The sequence below is a fragment of the Nothoprocta perdicaria genome, unplaced genomic scaffold (genome assembly GCF_003342845.1).
Source record: "Nothoprocta perdicaria isolate Ctin4 unplaced genomic scaffold, notPer1 scaffold_97, whole genome shotgun sequence".
Classification (NCBI taxonomy): Eukaryota; Metazoa; Chordata; class Aves; order Tinamiformes; family Tinamidae; genus Nothoprocta; species Nothoprocta perdicaria.
In genome coordinates this window covers 154,326-181,403 of record NW_020456276.1, presented here as the reverse complement: position 1 = coordinate 181,403, position 27,078 = coordinate 154,326, and the positions used below count along the sequence as shown (strand labels likewise).

Below are 27,078 nucleotides of genomic sequence, written 5' to 3'. Positions count from 1 at the left end.
TGCCTAATCCAGGCTCAGGTTCAGGCTGGCTCCACAGCCCCCGAGAGCGTCCTCCTTCCCACCATGCGGGCAGCATGGAGGGTGACCAGAACTCAACGCCTTTTCCCAGCTTCTCCTGCATCTAAAGGGGCTTGGAGGGAGCAGGGGAACATGAGCARTGAGAGGAGGGTTGGGTTAAACTCCCAGAGAGGGGTGGGATGGAGCAGAGCCAAAGCTCTCAGCCACTGGCAACATCTGGTTGGCATCTGGCAGGGCACACGGATGGATATGGCCCCTCTCTCCCTGGCCAGCTGCCAGCCTTGTCCCTCCAGCCCTGCACGGGGAAGCCAACAGCCTAACGAGGACGGCATTTAGCAAGAGCTAAGGAGAACAGGATCACAGCCCGGCTCTACACCCGCTTGCTGCATGACCCTGGATCCAGCCCGTGACTCAGTTTCTCCTCTGCTAGCCTGCTTCCCCAAGAGCTTCTGGCTGCAGGGCTGGGAGGTGCTTAGTGCAAAGTGTCGGTCTGTGGGAAGGCAGTAATCTCTCCACCGTCTTTTGGCACGGAATATTTTATGCTAAAATCCCTGCTCGGGGAGCCCTGTGATTAGATGGCAATCTCAGCTTCCCAATGAAAAAAATTAGCCTTTGTGGTTGTGCAGAAAAGCTTGAAAATGTGGCCAGCACGTGAGCTAAGGAGCCCTCCCTTCAAAAATGAAGGGACTTCACATCTCAGATAACCTTGCAGGAGGTTTTTTTTTTTTTTTTTTAGGTTGTTACAACTGTTGAGAATCTGCCCTAATTCCTGAATCCCATGGAGAGCCCAGATGAGGATGCTCTGCTCTGGAAAAGCAGGATGTTTCTTGCTGCCCAAATGGCTTCCCGTGRGACAAGGATAATGCATGTGTAAATGGGAGAAAAAACCAGTCTCAGGAGCACACATTGCAGTTGTCCAGCTGAAGACACCCTCAGAAAGCATGTTAGTCTGATGCCCCGTCATGACGAGCCATCGGGTCACCTCATTTGTCCTTCCCGCGTTACAGAGGCACCTTTGGGAAAGCTCCAGCCTTTCCCAATTGTTTGTCCCTCCCGCTTCGCCTTGTGCCATCTTGTCAGGACACGCTGGACCGAGGTGTCCGGGGGCCAGGCAGCTTAATTAATAGTTCAGGAAGAGGGTCAGCCCTGTGCTGCTGGCATCAGCCACCTTCCTAATTAACTTCACTAATTAAGAGGGACCTGTGACCAGAGGGACTCTGGGCTGGTCCCCAGGACCATAGAAGTGGGAAAACCCTTTGCTGCCTTGAACACTGGGGATGGTGGTGGGGATGGTAACAGAAAAGCTGAGGCAAGAAGGGGACAAAGACCAGAAATACCAGAAAGGGCCTGAGAGATGGGTGGAACCAAGCTACCCACGTCCTGACATGCTTTCCCAGAAGGAAAAAAAAAAAAAAAAGAAAAGAGAAAGAAAGGGAAAAAAAGGGGTGTGCGAACAGTTGATTTCATCAGCTGGGCAGGCTGATGCAGCAAGTCCCAGCCCCGGCATGCAGAGCCCTTCAGTGTGTCACAGCAGGGCTCCAGGCATGGAGAGCTCCCCATGGCTCTCCCTGGAGCAGGCCAGGTTTGCTCCTGTTCTGCTCTCACAGCTGGAGAAACTGGTTCAGGAGTGTCCTGGCACACCAAGCCACGCTCTAGTTGATGCCGTGACCTCCCCCCGGCCTTCATCCCTCCTTCCTCGTGGCAGACAACACAGGTATTTGCCAACAGGAGATACCTGTAGCACCCTCATCCAATGCGTCCTGGGGAACATCATAACCCATTGTGTTTCTCAGGGTATTTTCTTCTTCCAAACCCCTTGGACTTGGGCAACCTGTCAGGTGCCAGATGCTCACAAGCAAATTGTATTGCCTGCTTTTCCATCGAGGAACATCCGAACCTCCTCTGGCCTAAGCTGGGAAGGCTGAGCGGCTGAGGCCACCTCTGCCAAGCACCGGGCGCAGAGCGGTCCCTGCACAACCACCTGAAACAACCACCAGTGATGATGGAGCACATTTGCTTGCTTGCAGGCTTTGCCAGAGTGCCAGGGAACATCACTTGGGCTGGCAAGAGAGCTTGGACCTCCCTTCCCACTGGTGCCCATCGTTCTTGCACCAGCTTCTTCTCTCACGAGGGGTGCTGCTAAGCCAAAGTATTCTGCATCTCAAGTACTCAGGGGGGAACATGCTGAATCCACTGAGGAAAAGGAGTGTTTTCTTAATCACCATAGTTTAAGGATTCACATCTAATTAGGCTGCGACCTGCCTACGTTTGGTCCTGCATTTCATTCTCATGATTAACCTGCTACTTTTCCTGCTCTACTCCCAGTCAGAGGTTGAGTGCAAGGAAGCTTTCCATGGATAGAAGTCATGTGAGAGCTTTGGGGGCTGTCTCGGGATGTCCTTTCCATTCCCTGCTCTCGTGGTGCTATTCAGAGCGCGGAGCCAGCCTGGGGGATGGTCTGAGTGTATCAGCCCCACCTGCTGCCTCTGGTTTTAAGTGTAAGCCATGAAACGTGGTGAACATGGTGACTTCTTCCTCGACGACATGGGGATATGCGAAAAGAGACGCACAAGGAGCTGCAAGGCACTCCAGCAAATGCCTCCCATAAATAGCAAAATGTTTATAGGAACCCGCCATCTCCTTGGGTAATTTTTCTCCCTGCAGAGCAAATGATCTTTTAAATATAAATAAGCTCTCCCCATCTTGCTGTTGGCACAGCCAAAGTGCCTGCAAGTGGCACATCTCCRCAGCCACTGGATGGCCTCTGGATGCTGGAAACCAGCCCTGCTCCAGCTGCTCTGTTGAGGCCGCTCAGGACAGTGAGGTGGATGCCCACCCTACGGCGTGGGGCTGGTGACGGTCCCCACAGCCATCCCCATCCCTGCTGTGGGGTGTGCAGGCTCTGATGGAGGAGAGGGGAGAGGAACAAACGCAGGAGTGGGCACATCGGTCACTGAGACAGAGCAAAGGGGCAGAACACGTCCTGCCKCGGCACCCTGACTCACTGGAGAGATGCAGACAGGGTTTGGAGACCAGGATGTGGAGAGTCCCCTTCCCCAAAACCAGTCTGAGACTGAAGATGGGCTGTAGGAGGTGAGGAATCAGCACTGGTCCATGCAGCACCTGGATAAACTGGAACCAGTTACTTATGCAGGGTAAGTCATGTGGTTGCCTGGAGCACAGCTGGGATAGGGATCCTTGGACATATCTGGAGGTGCAAATCATGCTCACAGACCCTCCACTAGCCCCCAAGGGTGCCCTTCAGAGAAGAGCACCCCTGAGGAGGAAGGGTGCTTGACAGCTCATTCCTGATGCATCCCAGCACCGATTTTGAGCGAGATGCAGCAGCTGGAGCCTGGACGCAGCTTTGGGGCTGCCTGGGAGACATTCCCCAGCTCGCTGTGCCAGAGGTGGTCCTGACTTTGGCTTCTGGCCCCATTCTGGGCTTGAACACAGAGCAGAGCCTGCCCCGCGCCTGGGCGCTGCCCTCGGTCCGTGCTCACTCGGAGCTGAGGCTGGTTCTGGTTTTGCCTCAGGGCTGACACTGCCTCCAGGAACTGCGTTTACACTAGATCTTCATGTTGATCCCSATGCTAAAACTGGGACTCAAAGTGAGTTCAAAGCACGAAGCAACTTCAGCGGCTGGTACCGGCTCCAGCGCTCGCTGCTCCCGGCTCCCACGCGGCTCCTCCCACGGGACCTCCCCTGTCACCGGGCTGCGGCGGTTCCGCCTCCCCATCCCGGGCCAGCCAACCGGGCCGGCCCGTTCCGCCCTCGCCGCAGCCCGGCCCAGCCCGCCGCCTTGCCCGCTCCCGTCGGGGCCGCGCTGCGAGCTCCGAATCGGGTCAGCGGCGCTTTGCGCTGCCGCAGGAGCCGCCGCCTCGCGCCGTGTGATGCTCCAGCTCCCGCTGCGAGGCGGCGGGCCCTGCGGAGCGGAGCGGGGCACGGGGAGCCGAGCTCGGGGCGGGGGGACGCGGCCGAGGGGCACCCAGAGCCCTGCGCATCCCCGCGCCGCGCACCCAGCATGGCCCCTGGGCTGCCCCGGCGCTGAGCAGCTCCGTTCGGCCGCGGAGCACCGCCGGGAAAAGCGCTCGCTTCCCAGGACTAGGTGAGCTGCTGCGCTTGGCGTTGGGAGGCTGGCGTGGGGAGCGAATCCGCGGCAAGAAGCAGGCGGGAGGGCAGCGGAGGATCCGCGGAGGATCCGCAGGGATCTGGAGCGCGGCCACTGGGAGCCGCGCAGGGCCAGCGGGTGACAGCAGTGGTGGCAGGAGCTGCAGGGGCAGCGTGGATGCTCGGGGGCATTTGCAAAGCCGGTCGCTGCGGGATGGAGGTGGGACAGGGGCACGGGGCACAGCTGTGTCCCAAGGAAGGGCAGGCAGCAGAGGAGGTGCACGGGCTACCTCCCGCCTGACGCCGCCAGCTCACTGCCTCCCCGTGCGTTTGCAGGAGCCTGAAGGATCCCCGCGCTGGCAGGGAGGGCACCGGAGCATCATGGCACACTCCGTCTCAGCTTTCCAGGCTGCCTACATCTCCATCGAAGTCCTCATCGCCTTGGTGTCCGTGCCGGGCAACATCCTGGTCATCTGGGCTGTGAAGATGAACCAGGCGCTGCGGGATGCCACTTTCTGCTTCATCGTCTCTCTGGCAGTGGCTGATGTGGCCGTGGGGGCCCTGGTCATCCCGCTGGCCATCATCATCAACATCGGACCACAGACAGAGTTTTACAGCTGCCTCATGGTGGCGTGCCCYGTGCTCATCCTCACCGAGAGCTCCATCCTGGCGCTCCTGGCCATTGCCGTGGAYCGATACCTGAGAGTGAAGATCCCCGTCAGGTAGGAAACATGTTCTGTGCCTCGGTCCCGTGGTGACTGCTGCTGGGGGGGAAAGGCATTGAGGAAGCCACCAGCTCTCCTAGGAACAGTCAGAGAAGGAGGAAAGTGTCCTAGTGTTAACTCCTTCACTTGGAGGGACAAGGAACATCTGGCCCCAGCAGTGATCTCAGCAGGCGTTGGCTATGGTGGGCTTCAGCCCACTTGCAGAAAGGGAGAGATACTTTAGTCTTTATCCCAGGTTCTCTCTGCCGAGAGGATCCCCTGGGACTAGGGCCCTGCCTCCTTGGGGCACATGGCAGCATCCTTTGGGGCAAGACCCCCGGGTGCCTCACAAGGTAGTCTCACCTCCCCAGAGAGAACCCTGGCTGTAAGACTGACCTGCAAATAACTCCTTTCCCCACCCTACCCCTTCTCAACACCTGCTGACAAACCTGAGCCCACTGSGAACACAGCCTGGCCGCCTGGCCGCTGCGCTTGGCCATCACTCAATCACTGTCTTTGAGCTGTGCAGCTCTGAGAGGAGAGAATCAACTGCTTCCCAGCCGGCACGGTGCCACAGCCCCTCGCCCAGCGCTGTGGCGGGAGCAGGGAGTGTCAGCACGTCAGGACAGGTTGCCRTGCACGGTGTGAGTGCTGTTCCCTAAGGACATCCTGACATGTCCCCTTTCTCACCGTCAGTCCCCATTGTGCTGCGTGAGAATGTCTCTGGGCTGCAGGAAGTAAATGGGGTGTTTTCCAGGCTCATGGACTGCAGGAAAGCTCCCTGCAAACCTGCCGAGTGCATTGCAGGAAAGCTCAACCTGTGGTTCAGCCGTGCCATCATGGGAAGGATCATCCTGGTCACAGGTCCCATGAAGTCCAGAGGGGAGCAAACATTCCGTAAGGGAATGGCAGGCGGTCGCATCCAGGCTAAGAGAGGAGGGGGAAGGTCGATGCCAAGAACCGGTTTGGAGCGCAGATGGTCCTTGCTAGCAGCTTAGGCCGGGCATGAGAACAGCAGTGCCGCTGCCTTGCAGCCTGGCTGAGCACAGCCAGCTTGAGCCTCCCGGGATACAACACCCTTCCCCGGGCTATCAGTGTCAGGACCCCCAAAGGGACCAAAATCCCTCCTATAAGGTGCTCCTGTGGGACTAGAACCCCTTTCCAGGACTGGACTCCCTCGTGTCCTCATACGGGTGGATGGGGCAGGAGGCATCCTAGAGYGGGGCTCAGGAGAGCCTCGCAACCCCAGATCCATTGGGTTGAGCCAGAGATCTGTTGCTTTGGGGATTTTCCCCTAACTGAGACTGGAAGCAGATGCTTGGGGAAGAAAGAGCATGTGCGTGTGTGCATGTGTCAGGCTAGAAGTCCTTGCTGCCCACTCAGCTTCTGCCAGTCGCTAGCTGTGGAGCTTTCCTGGAGCGCTGTCACTAGAGCCGTCAGCACTTCCATCTTCTGGGAATTTGTCCAATCCCTTCTAGAAACCACCTTGCCCCAATGCGTCCCACACAGAGCTGCTGCAGAGCAGCTCTTCCTTTGGGTCACATGGGGGAATTTCACGGGCGCCCTCCCAGTCTCACGTACAGAGCCAAAACGTGGTCTCCACTCAACTCCTTTCTGTCACCCATGTTTTCATAGCTCTTTGCCAACTTCCCAGTTAAGTGCAATTCTCCCGGTCAGTAAAATCCCCATCCTTTGGGCCCACTGGTGTGCTGTGCAATTCTTACCCTGTCATCACTCTCAGAGCTTTCCTGAATCTCCTGCATCCTCCTGGAGGTGGAGACGGACTCAGGACGTGGGAGGGCTGCAGGTTTATACATAGCAACACTCCCCAGCTCCTTGTCTGTCATTTCTTCCAGCAAATTCAGATAAAGTCTCTTTCCTCCCTTACTGTGTCTGAGCATCGAATGGGCCTTTTTCAGGGAAGTTTCGGCTCTGCCAACAGGATCTTTCCCAAGAGCAGGATGAAGTTAGAGTCCCTCATGTCACCTATAATTTGGCCCAGTTTTTCTTGTACAAAATCCTGAGTTTTGTCATCCTGTTTCATGCTCAGTCGCTACATAACATAAGATTTTATTATGGCTCTTGTAGCGGAGTTTAGTATTGAAAGACTTTGTAGTCACTTARTAGTGTTGTCATTTAGGTGTAGACACTTAATAGTGTGAATTTGGCTGCTCCAGTCCTCCTGTATTCTTGTCACTGGACGTTTCCTTCTTTCCCTGTTGCTAATTCCCTGCAGTTGGCAAGTGCTGCGATTTTAGCCACTTGATTCATGTCCTAGGCAAAGCAGCAGTGAAAAAAGCACCGGAGAACATAAACAAGACAGAAAATACTGCTAAAGGATATTTTCTGAATCAAAAATGTGCCAGATTTCTCTTGACTTGCTGCTGGATGCCAAATGCACATTACCAAAATATGATGCTGAAACGCCTTTTATGGGCCCAGATGCTGATAGCTGAATCACAGCTTCACAGTTCTGCTCCTCTTGGTGACATCAAACCCACAGATGTGCAAAGTGGTGCTGGACACCAGGAGCCTGAGATGGCCTGGCAGGACTCGGGTCCCTCATGAGGTGCCCACTGCCAGGCCACCTCCATCGCTGCGTGTTGCTTCGACTCCTCTTATAGCCCAGAACCAGCTTGGGTGCTTCCAGGGGGTGCTTTAGCTGTTTTGGCCAATTTGTTTCACCCGGTGAAATGCCCGCTCAGCCAGGATGGTGGGTACTTGCCTTACACTGATGTTTAGGGAAGGCCATGTCTCCCTCTCTAGAAAAGATCCCCATCTGGAGCCTGGATGTCACTTCTTCTGGCGTTGCCCAGACCCAGTGCTGCCCAGGAGGGTCTCTGGCACTGGGGTGGAATAACCCCATGCAAGGAGGGCATCTCCATCGTGGCACTGGGGCTGCTGCTTGCTTGCCTGCACCCTGGGGTGAGGGTCAGAGCCCTGCTTGGTGAGTGCTCACCATAACAAGTCCACCACCCAGCACCTTTATATTTTGGGCTGCATGGCCAGGGCTCAGCAGACAGGACCAATGGGATGAGCAAAGATTGAAGGTAAATCATGACCCCCAAACTTGGACTTTCCCGAAGGGGCAGGGGGAGATGTTCTGCACACACATTTTGCAGCTCGTGCCTGGGAGATGCCAGGGAGAGCAGCTCATGAAGAGAGACATCTCCAGAGATGTGAGAGCAATAGGACTCCTGGGCGTGACAGGCTCCCGGGCTCCTCCAGCAGCTGGAGCTTTGCAAACATTGGAACTAGGGAGGGAAGCACTCCGGAACATGGAGCAGGGGCACATGTGCAACCCGGAGGTGTAGAGCCTGGCCGGGACAGAGCCGGGAGCCAGCGTGCATGCTGTTCCCTGCACTTCTGCCAAGACAGCTCAGGGAAAGGCTCGAGATAAGCCTGGCCCGGCGGGTGGATGCCTGGCGGTGTGACTGACATGAAGAGAGGGTCCCTGCTGGCTTCTCTTCTGCCGACCTGCCAGAGGAGCCCTTGCATCCTGGGTGCCGGTATCAGCTTGCACGTGGCAGGAACTGGCTCTGACAAGGCTCAGGGACAYGCTGTGATCACTGCAAGGGGAAATGCAGTTCTCAAGGGCGGCTGGCAGGGATTGGGAGCAGTGATGACAGAGGCTCCATGCATCTCCATGCCATCCTCCTGCCAGCAGCAGAAGAACAAGCAAAACCACTAAGGGCTTCCCTTGTGAGGCATCACTGGCGTTCCTGAAGTCCTGAAAGGATGCACAAGGATCTCAGGTGCCACATGTTGGCCAGCTGAGAAGAAGACAGGACTGTTGACTGGAAAGAGCTGACTGAAGGAGAAACTAAGTCACCACCAGACTTTCAAAACCTTCTGCTTAATTAGGCAGTACTGACCTGCAGCTTGGCCAGGAGGAAGAGCACGGTGTGGTGTAGAGTCCTTACCCCATGGCTGGGTTCCTCATGGAGCCGAGGGCCGGCTGACCAAGCAGACACTGGGTCAGGGATGGTTTTTCCATGTCCAGGGCAGCCACTGCTTTGGGGCAGTGGCAAAGGTGGACTCCAGATACACTCACATGCTCTGAGCCTGGGCTCACCGTGCAGCATGGAGGCCCATGGAGGCCCGGGCAACTTTAGCAGCAAGTGATTTCTCATAATTACTTAAGAAAACAAAAATAAAAGAAATTTTGTCATACTTTTCTTCCTTTTAGTGACCTTCCCTCCACTAGCAGATCTTGAGAAGCAGAGGGAAGGGGACATCGGAAACAGAAGTATGTTGATGGGTGCAGAGTTAGAGGCAAACCCAGCACCCTATGCCCCCAGTAGATTCTGGGGACTGTGCTGCCCCACCAAACCCTCTCCATCTTTCCCCAAACCCTCTGAAGAACCATTCCTACGGGGGCATGTAGGAGCATCGCTCAGCACGAGCAGGCTGGAGAAGGGGGCATTGCACTTCCCAGCCTCTGCAGGAGCAGCTCCAAACAGCTGGAAACCACCTAAAATAGATCTGATGGGCTCATGCTGGTGGGACAGCTCCCCGTCTCCCCGCTCACATCCTTCCTTGCCTTTCCGAGCTCAAGGCAGCACCCCAGGCGCCCCGTTTCCAGCAGCACAGCGGGATCCCCCGGGCAGCCCACGCTTCCTCCTTGCAGCCACGTTCCCCGCTCCTGGGGAAGATGAAAGGAGTTCAAAAGAGGGGAAGCAGCAGACCGGGAGCGTCCAGCAGGAACTGGCCCTGCAGCCTGTCTGAACTGGGCAGGTGACAGGATGCAGAGGGGGATGCTGGTGGGGGGATGTTTGAGGAGGGATGTGTCTCCTTTGGTGCCTGTCTCCACTTGGAGTTGCTGTGTCAGAAGGTTTGGAAGAACCAGTGTCTTGAGGACCCGTCTTGGCCAGCAAGGTGCTGTGGGGTGGCCGGATGCTTGGATGAAGACAGATCTGGTCTCAGCATTTCCTTGCAGGTCGCCTCCCCCAGCCTGCTTGTTTTGAACCATCATCTCCTTCCTCAAGTGCTTTGTAGCTCATACCACCAAGGGAMATCTGCCTGTAGCAAAAGCCTTCACCTGTGGGACCTCCCGCTGCCCTTTGTGTCCCAGGCTGCACACCAGGGTGCTGGGTGCTCGCCACCATCCTGCCCTTCCCACTGCAGCTCCCCAAGGACCTTCCAGCCTGGGCGAGCTGCATCTTGTGTGAGGCTGCAGAGCTGCGGAAATTAGATCAAACTGGGCTGGAAATTGCTAGGAAATAGAAATCAAGAGTTGAGAGGGAAACAGAGGACTGAGCAGAGGGAGAGCCCAGCATAAAGCGGGGCCTGTGAGGACAAAGCTGGCTCTGTGAGCGGCTTCAGAGGATGGCTCTGGCACAGTCTRCTGTTGCAGAAGTGCCATGTCCTGAACCCTGGAAGGTAAAACATCTCCAGAATGGCAGAAGCACCCACTAGTTCCAACCCACAGCTCCTACAAGGCAGGAGGGCAAATCCCAGCTCCTTACAGCAGGTCCCTGCAAGAGCTGGGGCTGCAGAGGATGGACACGGTGCCAGGGGGCTGCCCTTGCTTCTACCAGGGAGTATTCAGGCACTGGTGCAAATGAAGCCTCTGTCCCTCCTTTTCCCCATTTGGGGCAGCACTGGAGAGGAGGTGAGCTGCAGCTCCAGCCTTGCCAGGACTGCAGCACCCTTTCCCCTTCTCTTAGTGCCTGCCAAGATCCACAGGCATGGAACCAGCTGGGGATGGATTGCAGGAAGCCTTGAGGAAGCCTCTTGCTGGTGGCCAGATGGGTCGTGGAGCAGGGTGTAAGTCTCAGTTGGTTTTCCCCCTTTCCTCCACTGAGGGCTTAGGAATCGTCCGGGAAGGAGGATGGCAGAGGCCTTGCCGCCATAGGAAGTAGATGAGAGGGGTCTTGGTATGGGACCGTGCTTTGGCCCAAATTCCCAGGAGGAGAGTGCTGAAATCTTCCCGTGCCGTGGATTCTGGAAGTCCCCACAGATGCAGAGACTCGCAAAGACCAAGGACACAGATGGGAAGGAGGTAGAGGGGTCTCTGCTGAAGCTGGGAAGTGTGGTGGCCCCCTGCCCCATCCATGTGAGACCCTGGAGATGGTGCCATCCGAAAGGGGATGGTCTCAAACCTAACAAACATTTTTTAAGGTTGTTTGAGCTCAAAAAGAAAAGTGACATCAATGGAATGAAATTAAGAAAAGGAAGTGTGCTTGAGGGCAAACTGCCTGCTGCCAGCAAGGTGATGCTTTTCATTTGAGAGTCCTCTGGGAAGCTGAAGCGTAGATGTATCTAAACAGCCTGTCCAAAGCAAATGATAAACCAGGGTAACAGCAAGGAAAGCTGCCCTGGCAAGCAAGCACAGAAACCCAACTGTGGTTCTTCTAAGGCTTATTTTTAAATTTGGAGAAAACATTTCTAAACCATCCAGGTGACTCAGATCTGGCAGCACGAGACAGGATTGCTGCTGGAGGGGGGGTCTCACTAGCTACCCTTCAGTCTGCTGACACCATCCTGCCTCAGATGCTCTGTCCCTGTGAAAGTACTGACAGCATTTCCAGGGAAAACACTCCYGTTTTCCTAAGCTGGAGAAGTTTGGAGGACTGACAGGTCTTTGATGTCTCCTTGGTTTTGCCTTCCCTCAGCAATTTGACCTGAAGTGATATGTTTGTCCAAGTGCTGGATGGTGCATTATAATTATATTTATATTATATGTATATTATATATATATAGTATATTTATATTTATATTTATATTTATATTTATATTTATATTTATATTTATATTTATATTTATATTTATATTTATATTATAAATATACCCTGGAAATGCATCCGTGCCTGGCACCCAACCTGTCTGTGCAAGGTGCTGTACAAATGTAGAAATGGTCTCTGGAAAGCCCACGATCAAACTATCAAACAGTGCCAACGAGGTTCTTCCGTCCCTTCAAGAACAGAGCTGAACCCAGCAAGGATCTACCCCCAGATCTACCTCTAGGATGGATCTAGGATTTGGGGATATGGATCTATCCCCAGATTTACTCCCATGATCTTGCTCCAGAGTCTGGTTTAACCACAGGACGTTGTAAGGGTCAGTGTGCTAATCAGTAACTGCCAACACATGTGGGATGCTTAAGTTTCCATCCCTACCTGCATCCTCATCCCTGAGATTTGTGGGACTCTGTAAAATGGAGAGGAGGGAGCACTGGAGAAATGAAGGTTGAGAGATTTCAGCTGAAGTAATTTTCGTGCTGATTTGGGATCAAATTTGCAGCCCAGACCTGGAGCATAAATCTATTGCACTTAAATGATCTCAGCATTGGAAATAGGCAGGCGGATAGCTTCCCTCCACAGGTATTTTCCCCGTAGGTTATATTATTCTTAAAATCCCAATAAATATCTAGATCATCTAGAGCCATCATTTAGCCAGACTCTGTGATCCGCAGAGTAATTTTCAGCTAAGCGTGTGCTAAGTCAGAGCTCAGCGCTTCATCCGTGCTCAGGCAGGGCTCTTCCCGCGGCGAGGGGACGCCGGATTAGGCGCTCCGGGACTACGTGCAGCTGCCACGGCAGCAAGATATCTGCAGGAAAAAAAAACAGGTCACTCAGGAAAACTACAGGCACTGAGAGCAGGCTAGAGGCAGGCAAGCTGGGCTCTCCTCTGCTGCGAGCCTGGGGGARAAGCTTGGGTTTCCTGCTGTCTCATCTCCGGGATAAGCATGGGATGTGGCAAAGCTCTGGCTGGGGTGCCCTTTTCATGGCAGCGCGGAGGGAAATTGGGGAAGTGTTGAACCCCGCTAATTCCTGAGTAGGAAAGCCCAGGTCAAYCCCAAGCTTTCCTGGGGTGCTTTCAGCAATGCTGAGTTGATGAAGGTGATTATAATACATGTATGGAGCAAGTGCTTGGTCTTTTCCAAGGTCTTTTCTCAACTTGGTCTTTTCTCAACCCAGAGAGCTGAGCTGGAGAGCTTAGGGCAGGTAGGAGCCCTTTGACAGGGAGCTCTTGAACCTACCACCACCCCAGAGACGGAAGAATTCAGCTCCATAGGTGGGAGGTGTTGTCATCACCTGGCCTTTGTGGAAACAGTCCCACCTCTRTTCCGCCCCAGCCGGTGTGGGTGACTCATGGGGCTGGGACTGAGAGCACGGGCAAGCTGGGGCACCTCTCTGCCACCAAACCCAGCCAGCACCAACCTCCTCCCCAGCCACCAGCTCTGGAGGCTGGTCTCCATGTCATTGCAGAGCCCATGGCGTGTTGTCCCCAGCAGTGAGCAACCTTCAGTTCTCCCTATGCCCCAGGGTGCATTACACCATGGGGTTTTTTCTGGCCTGTTCCTAGCATTAGGATGAGCTCAGCCATGTCCCAGAAGTGCCAGGTTGACTCTGTCAACCAGAAGAGGGATTTGGCCTACAAGCTTGGATGGACACAAGTAGTACAAAGCCTACCTATCAAGTTTTGATATGAAGAACTACAGACCCACCGCCAGCATCCAAGGGGCTGGTCACGTCATGCAGACAGTGAGGCCAGAACAAACTGAACGTCCTATCCAAGACTTCTCAATGCAGCTTGTTTCTGAGTGCAAGGGGATGTTGTGCATGGATTTGCACCACAGCGGGATATGGCAGCCACCACTCTKGGACCTGGGAGTCGTTGAGCATTGAAGGCCAATTAGGCAGGACTGGACGAAGGGGTTTGCCCAGGGCCTGGGTCTACATGGCCACTGCATCCAAACGGCCACGCTCAAAATCAGCCTGACAGGCAGGAGGAATGACTCATGCCAAGAGGTCGCAGCGTGAACCTCTGAACGGAAAGCAGGCTCAGGAGACCAATCAGAGCAGCACTGGAGGAGTCAAGAGGGGACTGACATTCAGGAGGTATTATTACCTGCTCTGATATTCTGGCCTGGAGGCGGGGGGAACATGGGAACCTTCTGGTCTTTGTAGCATGGAAAGTAATGGGAAAAAAATGAGGAAATGAGGAAGGTTGGACTAGATGATCTCTAGAGGTCCCWTCCAACCTTGAATACTTTGTGATTCTGTGAAATCGTATGGAAGACAAAACCTGGTGAAACAGCCTGAGAGACGAGTTTCTTCATGACACACGCAGAAGTCATATCAAAGCAGAAAGCAGTGGGCTGGGAGGAAATGTCTGTCTGGAAGGAGGAGGGGCAGAATTCCTCCAGGGACCTGCCCAAAGGGCACGAGGGAAGCCCAGACTCAGCTCAGAAGCATTCAAGGCTCCCAGAAGACGGCCTAGCTCAGAGGCCGTGGGGACGTGGAACATGGAGGAGGCCATGAGATTGAGAAAAGGCTCCCGGGAGGGACAGGTAGATCTTACGAGGTTCACCCCCTTGGGGACAACATCACCCTCTCAGGGCCCGGAGCAATGACAGCTGACACAGCTGAGCTACAATGAGCAATAGTGGTTGATCTTGGAGGAAAACTGATGCTTTTCCCAAGTGATCCCGGCAGACACAGGCCAGATGATGGACTTGCGTGGGCTGCAGGGAGCACCCAGCATGCGGGCTGAGATGAAAAGGCACCTGGTCCTCCTAGGGACATCATCTGAGGTGCCCTGGAAGGGGACATCCAGAGCCCGAAGCTGGCTGTCCCAGCGGCCAGGCRCGCTCCTGGCAGCGAGACGCCGCAGCTGGCAGCGCAGCCACCCAGCTGCKGGGGCAACTGCGCAGGATGCCCCGCGGCAAGAAAGAGCCATTGACGCTGTCCAAGGGGGCACAAAAGCCCCGCGGCCCCGGGGCTGCCCTGCGGAATGTCAATGAGTGGAGCGTCCTTGGCAGTGCCAGCGGCCGGAGCCGGGCGCAGCCTGCCGCCGCGCACGTCGGCGCGCTTCCGGATGGGGACAGCTCAATGGGTTGAAAGGAGCCATCACTGGGGAGGCCATCAGCAGAGAAACAGAGAGGAGCTGTTGCCGTTTTGGGTGGCGTGGTTTGATTTTTAGTCTTAATGGAAACCTTTGATGGCAGAGAGGAAATAGAGGAGGAAATAATCCCCCAAGTCCCTGCTCTCCCATGCTGTCCCCAAATCCTGTGACTCCTCCAAGGCCACTTGGGCCATCTCTCTCCTTCCTGGGCTATGTCTCTAGCCTGTCAGGACTGTCCCTCTCCCTGCATCCAGAGACCAGGATATTTATTTGCTTAGCCTCCTGCAGTTCAGGCAAGCGCCAGCTCCTGGCACTGGGGCTGCTTTCTTGCTCAACCTGGTTCATCTTGCTTCACTTGGCATGTCACAGTCCCTCTCTGCAACTTAATTTCCCCATCTGCTCGCAAAGGGAACGATGCTACAAACCTTCCTAAGCACCGAGGCCAAATCTGAGAAATGCTGTCTCAGACATAGCTATAATTAGCACACTCTTGCAGATGAAATTATTTCTCTTTCTTTTCTGCGCTGTTAACAATAACGGTTGATTTAAAATTTCTAGCAGTCACAAACAATGCTGCATATAAAGCGATATTTTTTTGTCTTCATTGCCAATGACTCTGTGCATCCGTGTCCTTGAGCAGTCAAGACAGAGCTGCACGGGAAAGGGAGGGTCTGCATCCCAATGGATATGGCAACACCGTGCAAATCATGGAAGAGATCAGGCAGGGATGATGGGGATGATGGGGATGATGGGGAAGTCCTTCCCCACCTCCCATGCTGCTGGGCATGAGCATTGTACGGACTCACAGGGGACCCATTTGCTCAAAAGGAGATCGAGGCACCTCAAATAAGCAGGAAAGGAGAAGTCAAGGTCCCTTGAAGGCTTTAGAGGGACCAGCACAGTCCTAACACATGGAGAGGACTCCATCCTTCCAGGTCCATGTTCAGACCTAGGCTTTGCCTRCCCCTTGCTCTTTGCCTTGGTTTAGTTGCCAAGGTAATTAGGAAGATGTGCAATGTGTAACTTACTCCACGTTGATGTATTCCACTGTAATTCCTGGTCTTGGGTCTCAGCTCTTTCTCTCAGCCATTCTGATGGAAATACTGAGTTGTTTCTCTTGGTTTTCTGCCAAGAGAATAAATGCTTACATCTGAAACGTGAAATATGATTTAAATAAATATCAGGTTTGTACTTGCAATGTTTATTTGCTTTCTTGATGAAAGATCAATTCTTCATGATGAGGGAACATTTGATTGCAGTGGTGACCGGAGCCTTCACTTTCAATTCAGTGTTTCATTTGTCTGGTCAAGATATATAGATCTGCTCTGGGCAGATTCATCTCCATATGTAAATACATCTATGACTTAACACGTCTACTCTGATCCTCATTTTCTCATTTTCATTGCATTTTAGAAGGGCCCATAACACAGATTTGACTCACAATCTGTGGCAAGCTGTATTCRTACAGAAGTTGGAATCCAGCTGTAGTGCAAAATGACACCTCCAAAATGGTTTTCATTAATTGAAAGTAYATATAGCGAACTCATTAGCAAAAAAAATCATAATAATCTAACCATATTTTTCATTTGAAATTGATCTTCTAAGGAGGGGAWATATGCATTTTATAGAGGATGTTGAACTGGTTGTTTGGGGTTACCATGTTCTTTTTGAGGTTTAGAAAGAGTAGATCTCATCTGCCCTCCTAATTCTTATTTAGACATTAGAGGGGGAAAACAAACTCTTGTTTTGCCAGCTCCCAGCCAATTTTTCAGCTTTGAATGTATTAATCTTCCAACTAGCCTAAGTGCATGAAGGAGAATGTTCCCTCTGCAGCAGCAGACTGTGTTGTGATGATCCTGGATAGCAATAACAACGTGCAGACTAAGAAACCAAACAGTTAAATTGTTTGCCTTCAATTTCAGAGATATGGTTACTGAGAAGTGTAAATTCAAGAAAGTAAATGACAGTTGATAGTAATCTCTTATCCCAGCTTTAATTTAGGATATCTTTCTCTCAAGCATCCTTCTGCATCTGATAGATAAAGACCCACCTCAGCCGTGCCCCGTGGGTGAATTAATGCCTTTTAGCAGGAGATGCTATCTCTGGTTTCCCATCTCTCATTTGCCCGTGGAGTAGGGAGCGAACTCCTGTTGAACGTGAATGAAATGTCAACAGCAGGTTTCAAGAACCTTCTCACTTCCCTTTCTGCCCTGCTCCTTCCCTTTAACGCCTGTCCATGCCTTTGAGACGCAGCTGGGCTGAGCTGTCCCCTGGGTCCCAACTCGTCCTTTCCTTTGGGAGCGTTTGCGGAGCRTGGCAGTGATGCACAGGGTAGGGTGGTGGTGCTGGATGATCCACTTGATGCCAYGCAGGTGGCACTGAGGCCCTTCTTTAGCTGACATTTGCCTCCTTGAGCAAAGAGCTTTCTGCAAATCCCAGCGTTTCCTCAAGACTCTCACTTGAGATGGAGCAAGAGCTATGGAGGCTCACAGAGTCCRGATGCACCAGGCATTTTATAATTGCCATCTTATTTTAACTTCGCACAGAACCCACACTTGACAGATTGAGCAGTTTTTAAGATTGCCTTATTTCCTCTCCTTCCCTTCTTCCCCTTCGTCTCCATTTTTGGAGGCTGACTTTTAGAGTTCTCATTTCAGATAGGCTCTTTTGAAAAGAAAAAAAAAGGGAAAGTAAAGCAACTAATAATTTAAAAATGGCCATTTTTATTCCAACAAAGTCSCTCTGAATTGACACCAAAGATAGCCAAAGGTTCCTCTTATCCCTTCTTGCTGGTACAACACCAGTACGGAGTCCTGGCTTCTCTACTCGYGCAGAGATGCGCAGAGATATGCGAGATCAGCTGCAGGGTCAGGCCTGCCTAACGAGCTCCCAGCTAATTGCAGCAGGCAGTGGCAGCCAGGGAAGAGGGTGCAAGGTGACTGGATGCATGCAATGATGGGCTGGCATAGAGAGGGCAGGTGACCCAAGGCTCCTGTCCAAATGCATCTGTCTCCCCATAAAGGTGTCAGGAGAGACAGCAAGCAAAAAGCACCCACCTCCAGAGCGCTTTCAGGGGAGGAATGGATGGGGGATTGGACCATTTCTTCTTGCAGATGTCTTGCTCTGCATAAATCGTCRTTTGCTGGAGGTGGCGTTGCCCCCAGGAGAGCAGAGGTGAGGCACAGGGTGGAGGGGGGCCTCCTCTCTCCAAGGAGATGTTTGAACACAGAATTTCTTCTTTTGACAACAAAACTGTTTAGACACTAAAAATGTCCAGTAACTTTATTGCATGGAGGTCACACACTGAAAACTATTCAATCCATCATGCTTGCCAATCTATTACACTTGCCAGTGTAATCAATGCTCATAATTTCACTCCCCATCTCTTAATGCYTGCACTGTTGGTCAGTGCCCTAATTTTCAAAGTCCTGTTTTTACTGAGGAATCTCAGCTAGTATTTTTTTTAAAAGGAGTACTTCTCATACTTTGCATTGCAGAGAAATGCTAAAAAATGCTGGTGTCTGAAACCAGCAGACAAATGACAAGAACATTACATTTCCTCCCCCAATCCAGTGTCTGAGGTTCTGCAGCTTGCTTCGCTATTTTGAAGCTGTTGCCAATGGTGGTAAATCACTTCCCTCCCACCGCCCCCCCAGGTCCTGGATGGAGAAGCCAACAATCCAGGAAAATCCTGGAGGGCTCTGACCACACATGGTGGAGCTGGGAGGGAGCCCCAGAACCGCCTGGGTGCTGGAGGCCAGATGCTGCCTCTTACCCCATAAGGAGGCAGGCAGCATATATGGGAAAGTCTTCCTTGGCTTCAGAATCATGTGTTACTGCCGGAAAAAAGCTGTCGGGGTGCAATGCACACCCAGATCCCCTTTCAGCCCATGAGGTTGGGTGGTCTTGGGACTCCTTTCAGGGTAGGGATGCTCAGCCCTGCATCTGCCATGCCATGGAAATGAGTATTAAATCATCATTTCTGTGAGGTGGTGTATGCCCTGGACTTCGCCAGCCCTTTGGTGAACCCAAACCCACACAAGTTTGCAAGGAAGGGCCCGTTTCAGCTGAGTGGAGAGGCCGGACAGGAAACCTCCCTAAGTGCTGCTGTGTTGTAGGGAACATGTATCAGAACATGTTAGCATCCAACCATATGCTGTAAATCAAGCCCAGTTTGAAAACAAGATTAACTTCATGTGCCAGRAGGACTTGTAATCACTGTTCCATTGAAGGATGCTGCACAAAGGAAACTGCCGTGGGTGATGTGCTTTTTTTGCCTTCTTTGGACAACAGCAGTGTCCACCCCGTCCCTGGAGGAGATCCTGAAGGAGAGAGATGTGTGCAAGGTTCCCATGCTTTCCACACTCCCTCCCCGTGCTCTTCCCACCTTCCCGTTTCCCCTTGCAGATCCCTGTCTCAGGGAGAGCTGCTGGGTTGTCCGAAGGGAAGCCAGCAGTGCCGATCTGCGGGAGAGCTGCTGTGGCGGTTCCATTTCTTCCCTGAACTGAGAACAGGACAACAGGAAAGTGATCGCAAAGAAGATCTGCAGTTACTGGAAGTCTGTGGTCTGTTCCCAAAGATGGGCTGTGATTCATCGCTCAAGCCCAGGGTGTCTGCCAGAGCAGGCATCCCAAATGAAGCAGGCTGCAGAAACCCAGCCAGCTATTTCTCTGGTGAGGCTGATCTCAGCCCTGAGAAGGGTGCAGTGATTTCATGGCAATGATCTTGCCAGGACTGGGGGGAGGTTGTGGTTGTCCCTACCACTTCAAGGACCAGAGGTGTGATAATACAGGGCTCTTGCAGCTCACTATGAGAAGAATGAACTCAACTCATCAGTTGGAACCAGAAACATGACAGCTTTGGACTCAAGAAGTGAGCATGTCCATGTGTTTTGGAGGGTAGGGAGATTACCCCTTAAGCAGCCCTACAAGGCTGTGGGTGATGCTTCCCCACTGGGAAAGTCAAGCTCAAGGTGGGATGCCCAAGAGCATAGCATCCAGGGGTTGATGGTGTCAGGAAAGCAGCAGAGATGGGGGGATGTGTTGGACACCCAGGTTGAGGCTTTGAGACCATTGGCACTGTGGAAAGATGCCCGTTTCCATACTCAAAGCCATCAGCTGGATGGGAATCCTTAACATGCTCTCATGCTTTTTATTGAGAAATTGGTGTGACAGGACTCCAACAGAGCGCAGCTGCCCTGTAGACATGGCACTCCTCCATCTGTAAGCACTTCAGTCAATACTAGCCCTTTTCTGCTGTATCTCTCTTTGCCCTTGCCAAGGTGTCCCTATGGTGCCCCTAATGGTGCTCTTGGACGTGCCCGTGCCTCTCTGCAACTCTTGGTGATCCCACAACAGCCTCCAAGGACCCAGGAAAGCTCCTGGAGAGGCCTGAACCCATGCCAAAGCAGCAGCATCTCCCCTAGACCCTACCTGGGCTCCAGAAGAGCTTCAAATGGGCACAACCCTGGTGCTATCCTGGGCACAACCCGCACACCCCTGCCCCGACACAGCTCAGAGCCCTTTCTCATGACCCTCCTGTCTCTGTCTCTTCCTTGCTCTTTGCCAGAGCTGTGGCCAACTCTAGCTTTGCCCACTGCCAATGAAGCACTCACCAAAGCCCTGGGGACACAGCCTCTCTGTGCACAGGGACCAGTCCTGGCACGATGGATTTGCTCTCGTACGTCTCATAATCACCATCGCCTTAATCCATTAAAAAATTACAGGCTATTAAAAGCAGTTAGAAATGTCTGCCAGACTTGCCAGATGCTTCATCCGGTTGTAGCCTCTTGTGCTTTGTGGGCAGTCACTGCAGAGTAATTTCTACACAGAGATCTGTCATTTTCTGCTGGTAAAATCAAGCCGTCGCCCTACAGCCCTGGACATGGATTGGTCCAGGAGGGACCTCACTAGGAACCATGCAACCAAGTCAACTTACAGCTCTGTAAGCCACCATGAATATGATTTCAGCCTCTCTTATGGTGTCTTTATGGCAGATTCGCAGGCTGGAGGCATGGTGCTGGCTCCTACAGCAGTGGTGTTGGGTACTGCTTCTCCCCACGCACACCATGGCCAGGGGCCAGGCCAGTGGCATCACCCTGTCTTTCATAGCCAGCACTGGTTGATCAGATTTTGGACACAGAGGTCCTGAAAGAAGAGGGTTGGTTGCGCCCAGCTCCTCTCTCTGCTGAGGATGTTGAGCTGCCCTAACTCCAGCTGGCACCACGTATGCTGAGCTATGGGGCTAGAAGGCACCAGCTGTTTGCAGAGCTCATCCCAGATTGAGGGGACACTGGATAATGCTCACCAGAAAGAGTCCCTGCAGTCTTTGCACCAGTTTCACAGTGCGTTTAAGTCTTGTGTTCAGGCCACCTGGCATCTGTCAAGCAATAAGACTTAAGTATGGGGGCTATGTCCCATGCACCCCAGAGGAGATGGTGGTAGGACTGTCTCCTTCCTCTACAGCAACATTTTCAAAGCATTCGTGGGAATGGGCTGCCATGGAGAGCTCCATCCGGCTGCTAGGTTTGGCAGATGTCGGCTGACATCCATCTTTTCTCAGGTCAAGGATCACCATCCACATGCCCACCAGCTCTTCCAATACTCATTTCCTCAGAGTGCCAGAGAAAGAACAGAAGTGACATGATCATGAGGGCAACGTGCTGCAAGAGTGTCTGCAACTCTCTGCCTGGGAGCTGTTTTTCTCACATTACCTCCATGATTATGTCATTCCTGAGTGTCAGTCCTACCCCAGCTGTGAACGTTGCAGGGATGAGGCAGGAAGGTGCAAAACTCCTCTGTGTCAGGAGGCAGAGTGTGTTGCRCCTCATCCAACAGTCTCAGCTCGTTCTGCAGATAATGTGGGCACATCACTAGCGTTAGTTTGCCATCAACCATTGGATGGATGTTGTCAAGAGCATGGTTGACATATGGCCCTAAAGAGCTGCAAAGATGAAGGCTGATCACTCAGAGGAGAGCCCTGAGATGTGGAGATCCCTACAAGTATGGACTCTGAGAGATGGGTAATGCGGCAGCACCAAGGTTGGAACAGCCCTGGATGCACATTCCCATCCAGGACAGAGCAGAGTCCTCCAGAGAGGACAAGGGGCAGATCCTGGCCACCCAGGCTGGATTTCCACCCTCCATTGCAAACCTTCAGCTATATCTACAAGGTTGAAAGCTGGCTCCAGCCCCACCGCACTGGGATGGCATAAAGGCAACACAGAGACTGTCCCAACCTGAACAAATGTGCAATGCATACAGACAATGCAAGGAAGATGTTGGTGCTAAAATGTTTGTCCCAATGCAAACAGACCTTTGTAGACATCTTGATAAACCTTCAAATCCTTCATAAGTTTAACATTTCTGAATTCAATGCTTTTGACCTATATTAAGCCCAAAACAGATCTCAAGGGAGAAGAATTATGCAGTAAAGTTGGTCACATAGTGAATGAAGAAATAAACTCTTCAAGTACAGAGTGAGGATGGAAAAGGAGAGGTGACCAAGTTCCCTCTGGCACGCGATGTCCCCYGTGCAGCATTTCCCACCTTCCCTGCATGTCCTAGGACTGGCATGTCCCAGCGGTGAATCATGCCGTTGCAGGAGGCAGATGCTGCTTCACACTTCTCAGCAACTTCCAGCTCCAACATCTGGGTTTTCCCAGCCCATGACCTCCAGGACAGTGAAAGATGTGAAGCAAAGATACAGCCAAGGGGAAAAAAAAAGAAAACACCAGAAATCTAAATTCTCTGAGATCAAAGTGCTTTTGTCTAGAGATTTTTCAATTAGATCAGAACATGCTCTGGCTGTTTCTTTCTGGYTGGGTTCATGATGCAGATGAGCTTCATGTCAGCTTGGCCTCCTATCCTCCTACCATATTGGCTCCTACTTCATTTAATTAKTGAGGACTTGCCCTCATTAGTGAATTAATTTTCCAGGAATTACACTGAAATAAACTCTGCCAGAGCAAGGAGCAGCAAAGCCACATCTTGAGGGTAGCTGGACAATTGCAAATATTTTATAGAAGGAAAAAAAGTATTCAATGAAAACTAAAAACTCTCTTTTTTTTTCTACGCAAAACAGTTATGTAATTCTTCAAGTTTTTTCAACCAAACCAAGAGGAAATGTTTCTTGTTTGCAGAGTTGGATCAAGTTGTGGGTAGGACACCTGGGAAATGAACCCTCTACCTTTTCTTGGGGGACAAACATCTAAAGAGCATGAGCTGGGCTGAGCCCATTCATATAGCTGCACTGAAGAGGCAYGAGGAGGTTGAGCTGCACCAAAACCTGGTGATCTGGTGACCAGTGTAAGGAGGAAGGTGAATTTAGTTGGGGGATGATAAGCACAGGGACAACAAGCAGGACAATGTCCCCAGGGTACTGCCCAGAGGAGCATTTTGCAATATCCTGGAGAAGAGGACCTGCAACATCTCTGCCATCCCTCCATCCTTAGCCCAAGAAACTGCGAGACTGAAGCATTTCCCAGCACATATTGCCACAAGTAACCATCTCTCCTGGAGCTCCAGCTCTCCATCCCCTTACCCATTAGCTCTGCATGACTCCTGGGGCCAGTTTGTCCACCTCTGCCTCCCGCTGCCACTTCTTGTGCTTCCTCTGGTGGTACAAACAGCGCTCTATCAATAATGGATGTCTTGGCTCTCTGTGAKGATTTCCAAGCCCTCAAAGACATCCTGCTTCCACACCAAACCAGAAGTCCTGCCCATTCCAGTTCACCACAAGGTCAATGAGGATGGATGGTCGCTATATTTCCTCCAGGCTCTTTGCTCCTGGGCTTGGCAGGGGAAGGGGCAGCCAGCAGATGGTCTGGAGGAAAAAGTTGGAAAATATGGCCAGACTTGAAACCCTGCACATGAAGGAAACAAACCCAAATTTTATGATGATGGTGGTGACCATTACTGTTGATATTTTAGTTGCAGCTGTTAATAAAAATAATAACAGCAATAAAAATGCAATGAACRATCGTGATGATGACACTAATAATATGATTATTTATTAATTGCAAACCATTACCAATGCTTCCTAGTGCTTTTGCCTTCTAGACCCATCTCAAACACCACCCCTCTATTAATGCAAAATGAAGTAAATGAGAAAGGATTTTTTTTTTCCATCTAGCACATGCAAGGCAGGAAAGYGGGTGCAGCAAGGGCACTCCTAAGCCCTTCCTGTATTTGCTCCACCACTAAACRCAATGGCCTTGGGAGAGGATGGACGCTAACTGGGATAGAGGATGGATGTGCAGTGTGGTAGGGGAAGGACGAGTTGCAAGGAGAGGAGAGAGGATGGATGTTCACTGGGGTAGAGGATGGATGTGCAGCATTGCAGGAGATGGATACACAGCAAGGAGGACAGGCGGATGGACGGTGAAGTGGGGAGATGAAGTGCAGCCAGCGGTGTGTGGGATGGCTGGTCTGCCATGTGTGTGCTACAGCTTCCAGACCGTACTGGCTCACATGCGCCCTGGGACCTGAGGTCTGCACGACCTCCACAGCTGATCTGATAACCATCTGCAGCAACACATGATGTTCTGGAGCTGCAGGGGGCCAGGGTCGCTAGGGTTGGTCTCTCCATCCCCTGTGCTCCCTGCTGCAGTGCTGGGCTTCCAAGGATGAGGAGCAGGGATGAACAGGACTCTGCCCATGGGGCTGGCAGCAAAGCCCTGGAAGGAGTTCAGGGAGCACACGGGTCATCCTGACCAGCATCCTTGTCTCTCCAGTGACYTCTGCAGCACCAGGTGAGCCCCTGGGGTAGAGGTGCGTTCAGCAAAATGAGACCTCTGCGAACTGAGGGATCCTGTGCAGAGACACAGCCTTGGCTTGCAGGCACATGAGGAAGGCTTGCAAAGAGAAGGAGCGAGGGATAGGGTTGATCCTGGTGTCTTTAGTTTCCCCCTGGCTGCCTGAGCCTAGAAGAGTGATGCAGGGTTACTAATGGAAGGGGAGAGAAGCCCTCCTGAAGCCTTTTCTCCTCCATTACCAGGGACACGGGATGCACAGGTCAGCGCACAGCCCCACAAGGATCTTCTGCACCCCTCTGGTGCCAGTGGTCCGGCGGGACCCCTCTTTGCTCGGTCTGCTTTACCACTATGTCCGCCACCCCTCAGTCTTCCCATGCTCGCGCTCTCCTGGTCCTAYGCCTTTCTCAGGGTCTCCTGCCCTTTCTCCTTCCCGCAGGGAATAAATCACCCTCTACCTCCAGCTTTGGCTTGCAGAGGAAACAGCAGCCCGCAATGCCAGATCTTTCCCATGGGACCTGGGGCTGCCTCTGGGATGCTGGAAATTGTTTCCCAGAGCAGCTTCACTTGGGAAAATCATGAAGGACTGGGAGACCCAAACCCTCCAGACTCCTAGGGGTCAATGTTCCTGCTCCATTCTGTGCCCCTCTGTGTTCTCACCTCAGCAATTTGCCTGTGAGCTCAAACTTAAGAGGGAACCTTCAAGGGGAGAAGAAGGATGTGGGGTCTCATCTGCAGGGCTGGTGCAGTAAAAGGTTGCTTCATCTTTATACCACAGTTTAGGCCTGCACGCATGCAGTGAGGAGCTGCGAGGACCAAGAGAGGGATCCAGCTTTTCCAGCATCACTGTACAATCCCCACGGTCAGGTTAACACCATGTTTGCTCAAAAATCCAGCAAATGCTCTTTGTTCAATCCCCTCTGGCAGAAAGCAATAACACTGAGGCTGTGAATCTTCTCAGCCTCCAAGGAGAAGCTTTCATCTGAGGGCCAAGGGAAAAATCAATCTAGCAGGCTTCACTTCCCGCTTGGAAAGCTCTGGAGAGACGGGTGCAGCCCCACTTAGCTCCCAGGTGGGACTGGCCAGGGGGCAGAGCCAAGTCAGTGCACAGTTCTCCTCTTCCCTCCATCCCTTGGCGCTGTCCCATCAGGAAAGAGGGTTTTGTTGATCAGCCCAGCACATTAGGAAATGAAACAGACTGCCCAGAAGCTTCCCCAGGGGTCCATTAGCCCTGATGGATCCTTCCTCCAGCCCAGCAGGTCCTAGAGGAAGCTTTTGCTATTGATTTCCTCCGCCGGCACRGGGGGGATGACCTGGGGCAGCATCCCAGCAGGACCAGTACAGAGGGATGGCATACGGGGAGAGGAAGGAGAAGTTCAGCCGCTGCTGTGTGGGGTACTCATAYGCAATACGGGTTGCCAAAGTGACCTGCAGCCCCTCTAGGTATTTAGGTCGCTTTGGATCATGCTTTTTTAAACATAGACTCCCCCAACTCTGATGCAGGCTAACTTGTTTGCTGGCTTTGAACCAAGCCCAAGAGCTCCAGCATAAGCCCTGAAGTGTCTGCTAGTGGGAGACAGGCTGGGGGATCGCCAGGGCACCTGCAGAGAAACCAGGATGTTAACATGTCTATCCAGATGAGTGGCAAAAATCTCCAAGGTAGGAGGGAAAAGCATGGTGCTATCTCAGCATGGTCCCTGGCACACCAAGGGGAGATGTCTTCAACCTGGGCAAAGGATCCTGTTTGTTTAACCCCTCCCTGCGGTCACTATCTCTTCCACAGATATAAAAGCGTGGTGACACCCCGGCGTGCAGCGGTGGCCATTGCTTGCTGCTGGATTGTCTCCTTTCTGGTGGGACTTACCCCTATGTTTGGCTGGAACAACCTCAACAAGATGCGGAGGACTCAGCAGCTGAATGCCAGCCACACAGGCTTTGTCATCAAGTGTCAGTTTGAGACTGTCATCAGCATGGAATACATGGTGTACTTCAACTTCTTTGTCTGGGTCCTGCCTCCCCTGCTGCTGATGCTGCTCATCTACCTGGAAGTCTTCAACCTCATCCGCAAGCAGCTCAACAAGAAGGTCTCCTCCAGCTCTACTGATCCTCAGAAGTACTATGGGAAGGAGCTGAAGATCGCCAAGTCCTTAGCGCTGGTCCTGTTCCTCTTTGCACTGAGCTGGCTTCCCCTGCACATCCTCAACTGCATCACCTTGTTCTGCCCGTCCTGTGAGACACCTCACATCCTCACGTACATCGCCATCTTCCTCACCCATGGCAACTCAGCCATGAACCCCATCGTCTACGCCTTCAGGATCAAAAAGTTCCGGACAGCCTTCCTGCAAATCTGGAACCAGTACTTCTGCTGCAAAACCAACAAAAACGCCAACAGCACCTCCGCCGAACCAGGCAACTAGAGCTGGGCAAGAGCAGAGACAAGGTTCTCCATGCCCAGGTTCCCACCTTCCCGTTGTTCCTGCCATCAGGGGAAAGGACAAGGACTGCAGACAGGCGGGTCTGCCAGCCCCCTGCAATCTGAACAGCCAAATCCCCAAGCTACTCCAGGAAGTTATTTATTCACAAGCATCATATTGTTTTGATATTGTAGCTTGCACTGTTCTTTACTTTTTTTTGCTGTTGATT

The 27,078-nt window shown here is 52.5% G+C and overlaps 1 protein-coding gene across 1 annotated transcript; it reads left to right on the top strand.

Moving 5' to 3' along the window:
- The first annotated feature begins 4,069 nt into the window (after nt 1-4,069).
- On the top strand, nt 4,070-27,076 carry ADORA1 (adenosine A1 receptor). The gene is made up of 3 exons (XM_026053203.1): nt 4,070-4,126; nt 4,465-4,850; nt 26,219-27,076. Exons 2-3 carry the CDS (start codon nt 4,510-4,512, stop codon nt 26,850-26,852), a joined length of 975 nt encoding a protein of 324 aa, XP_025908988.1. The 5' UTR covers nt 4,070-4,126; nt 4,465-4,509; the 3' UTR covers nt 26,853-27,076.
- The last annotated feature ends 2 nt before the right edge of the window (nt 27,077-27,078 follow it).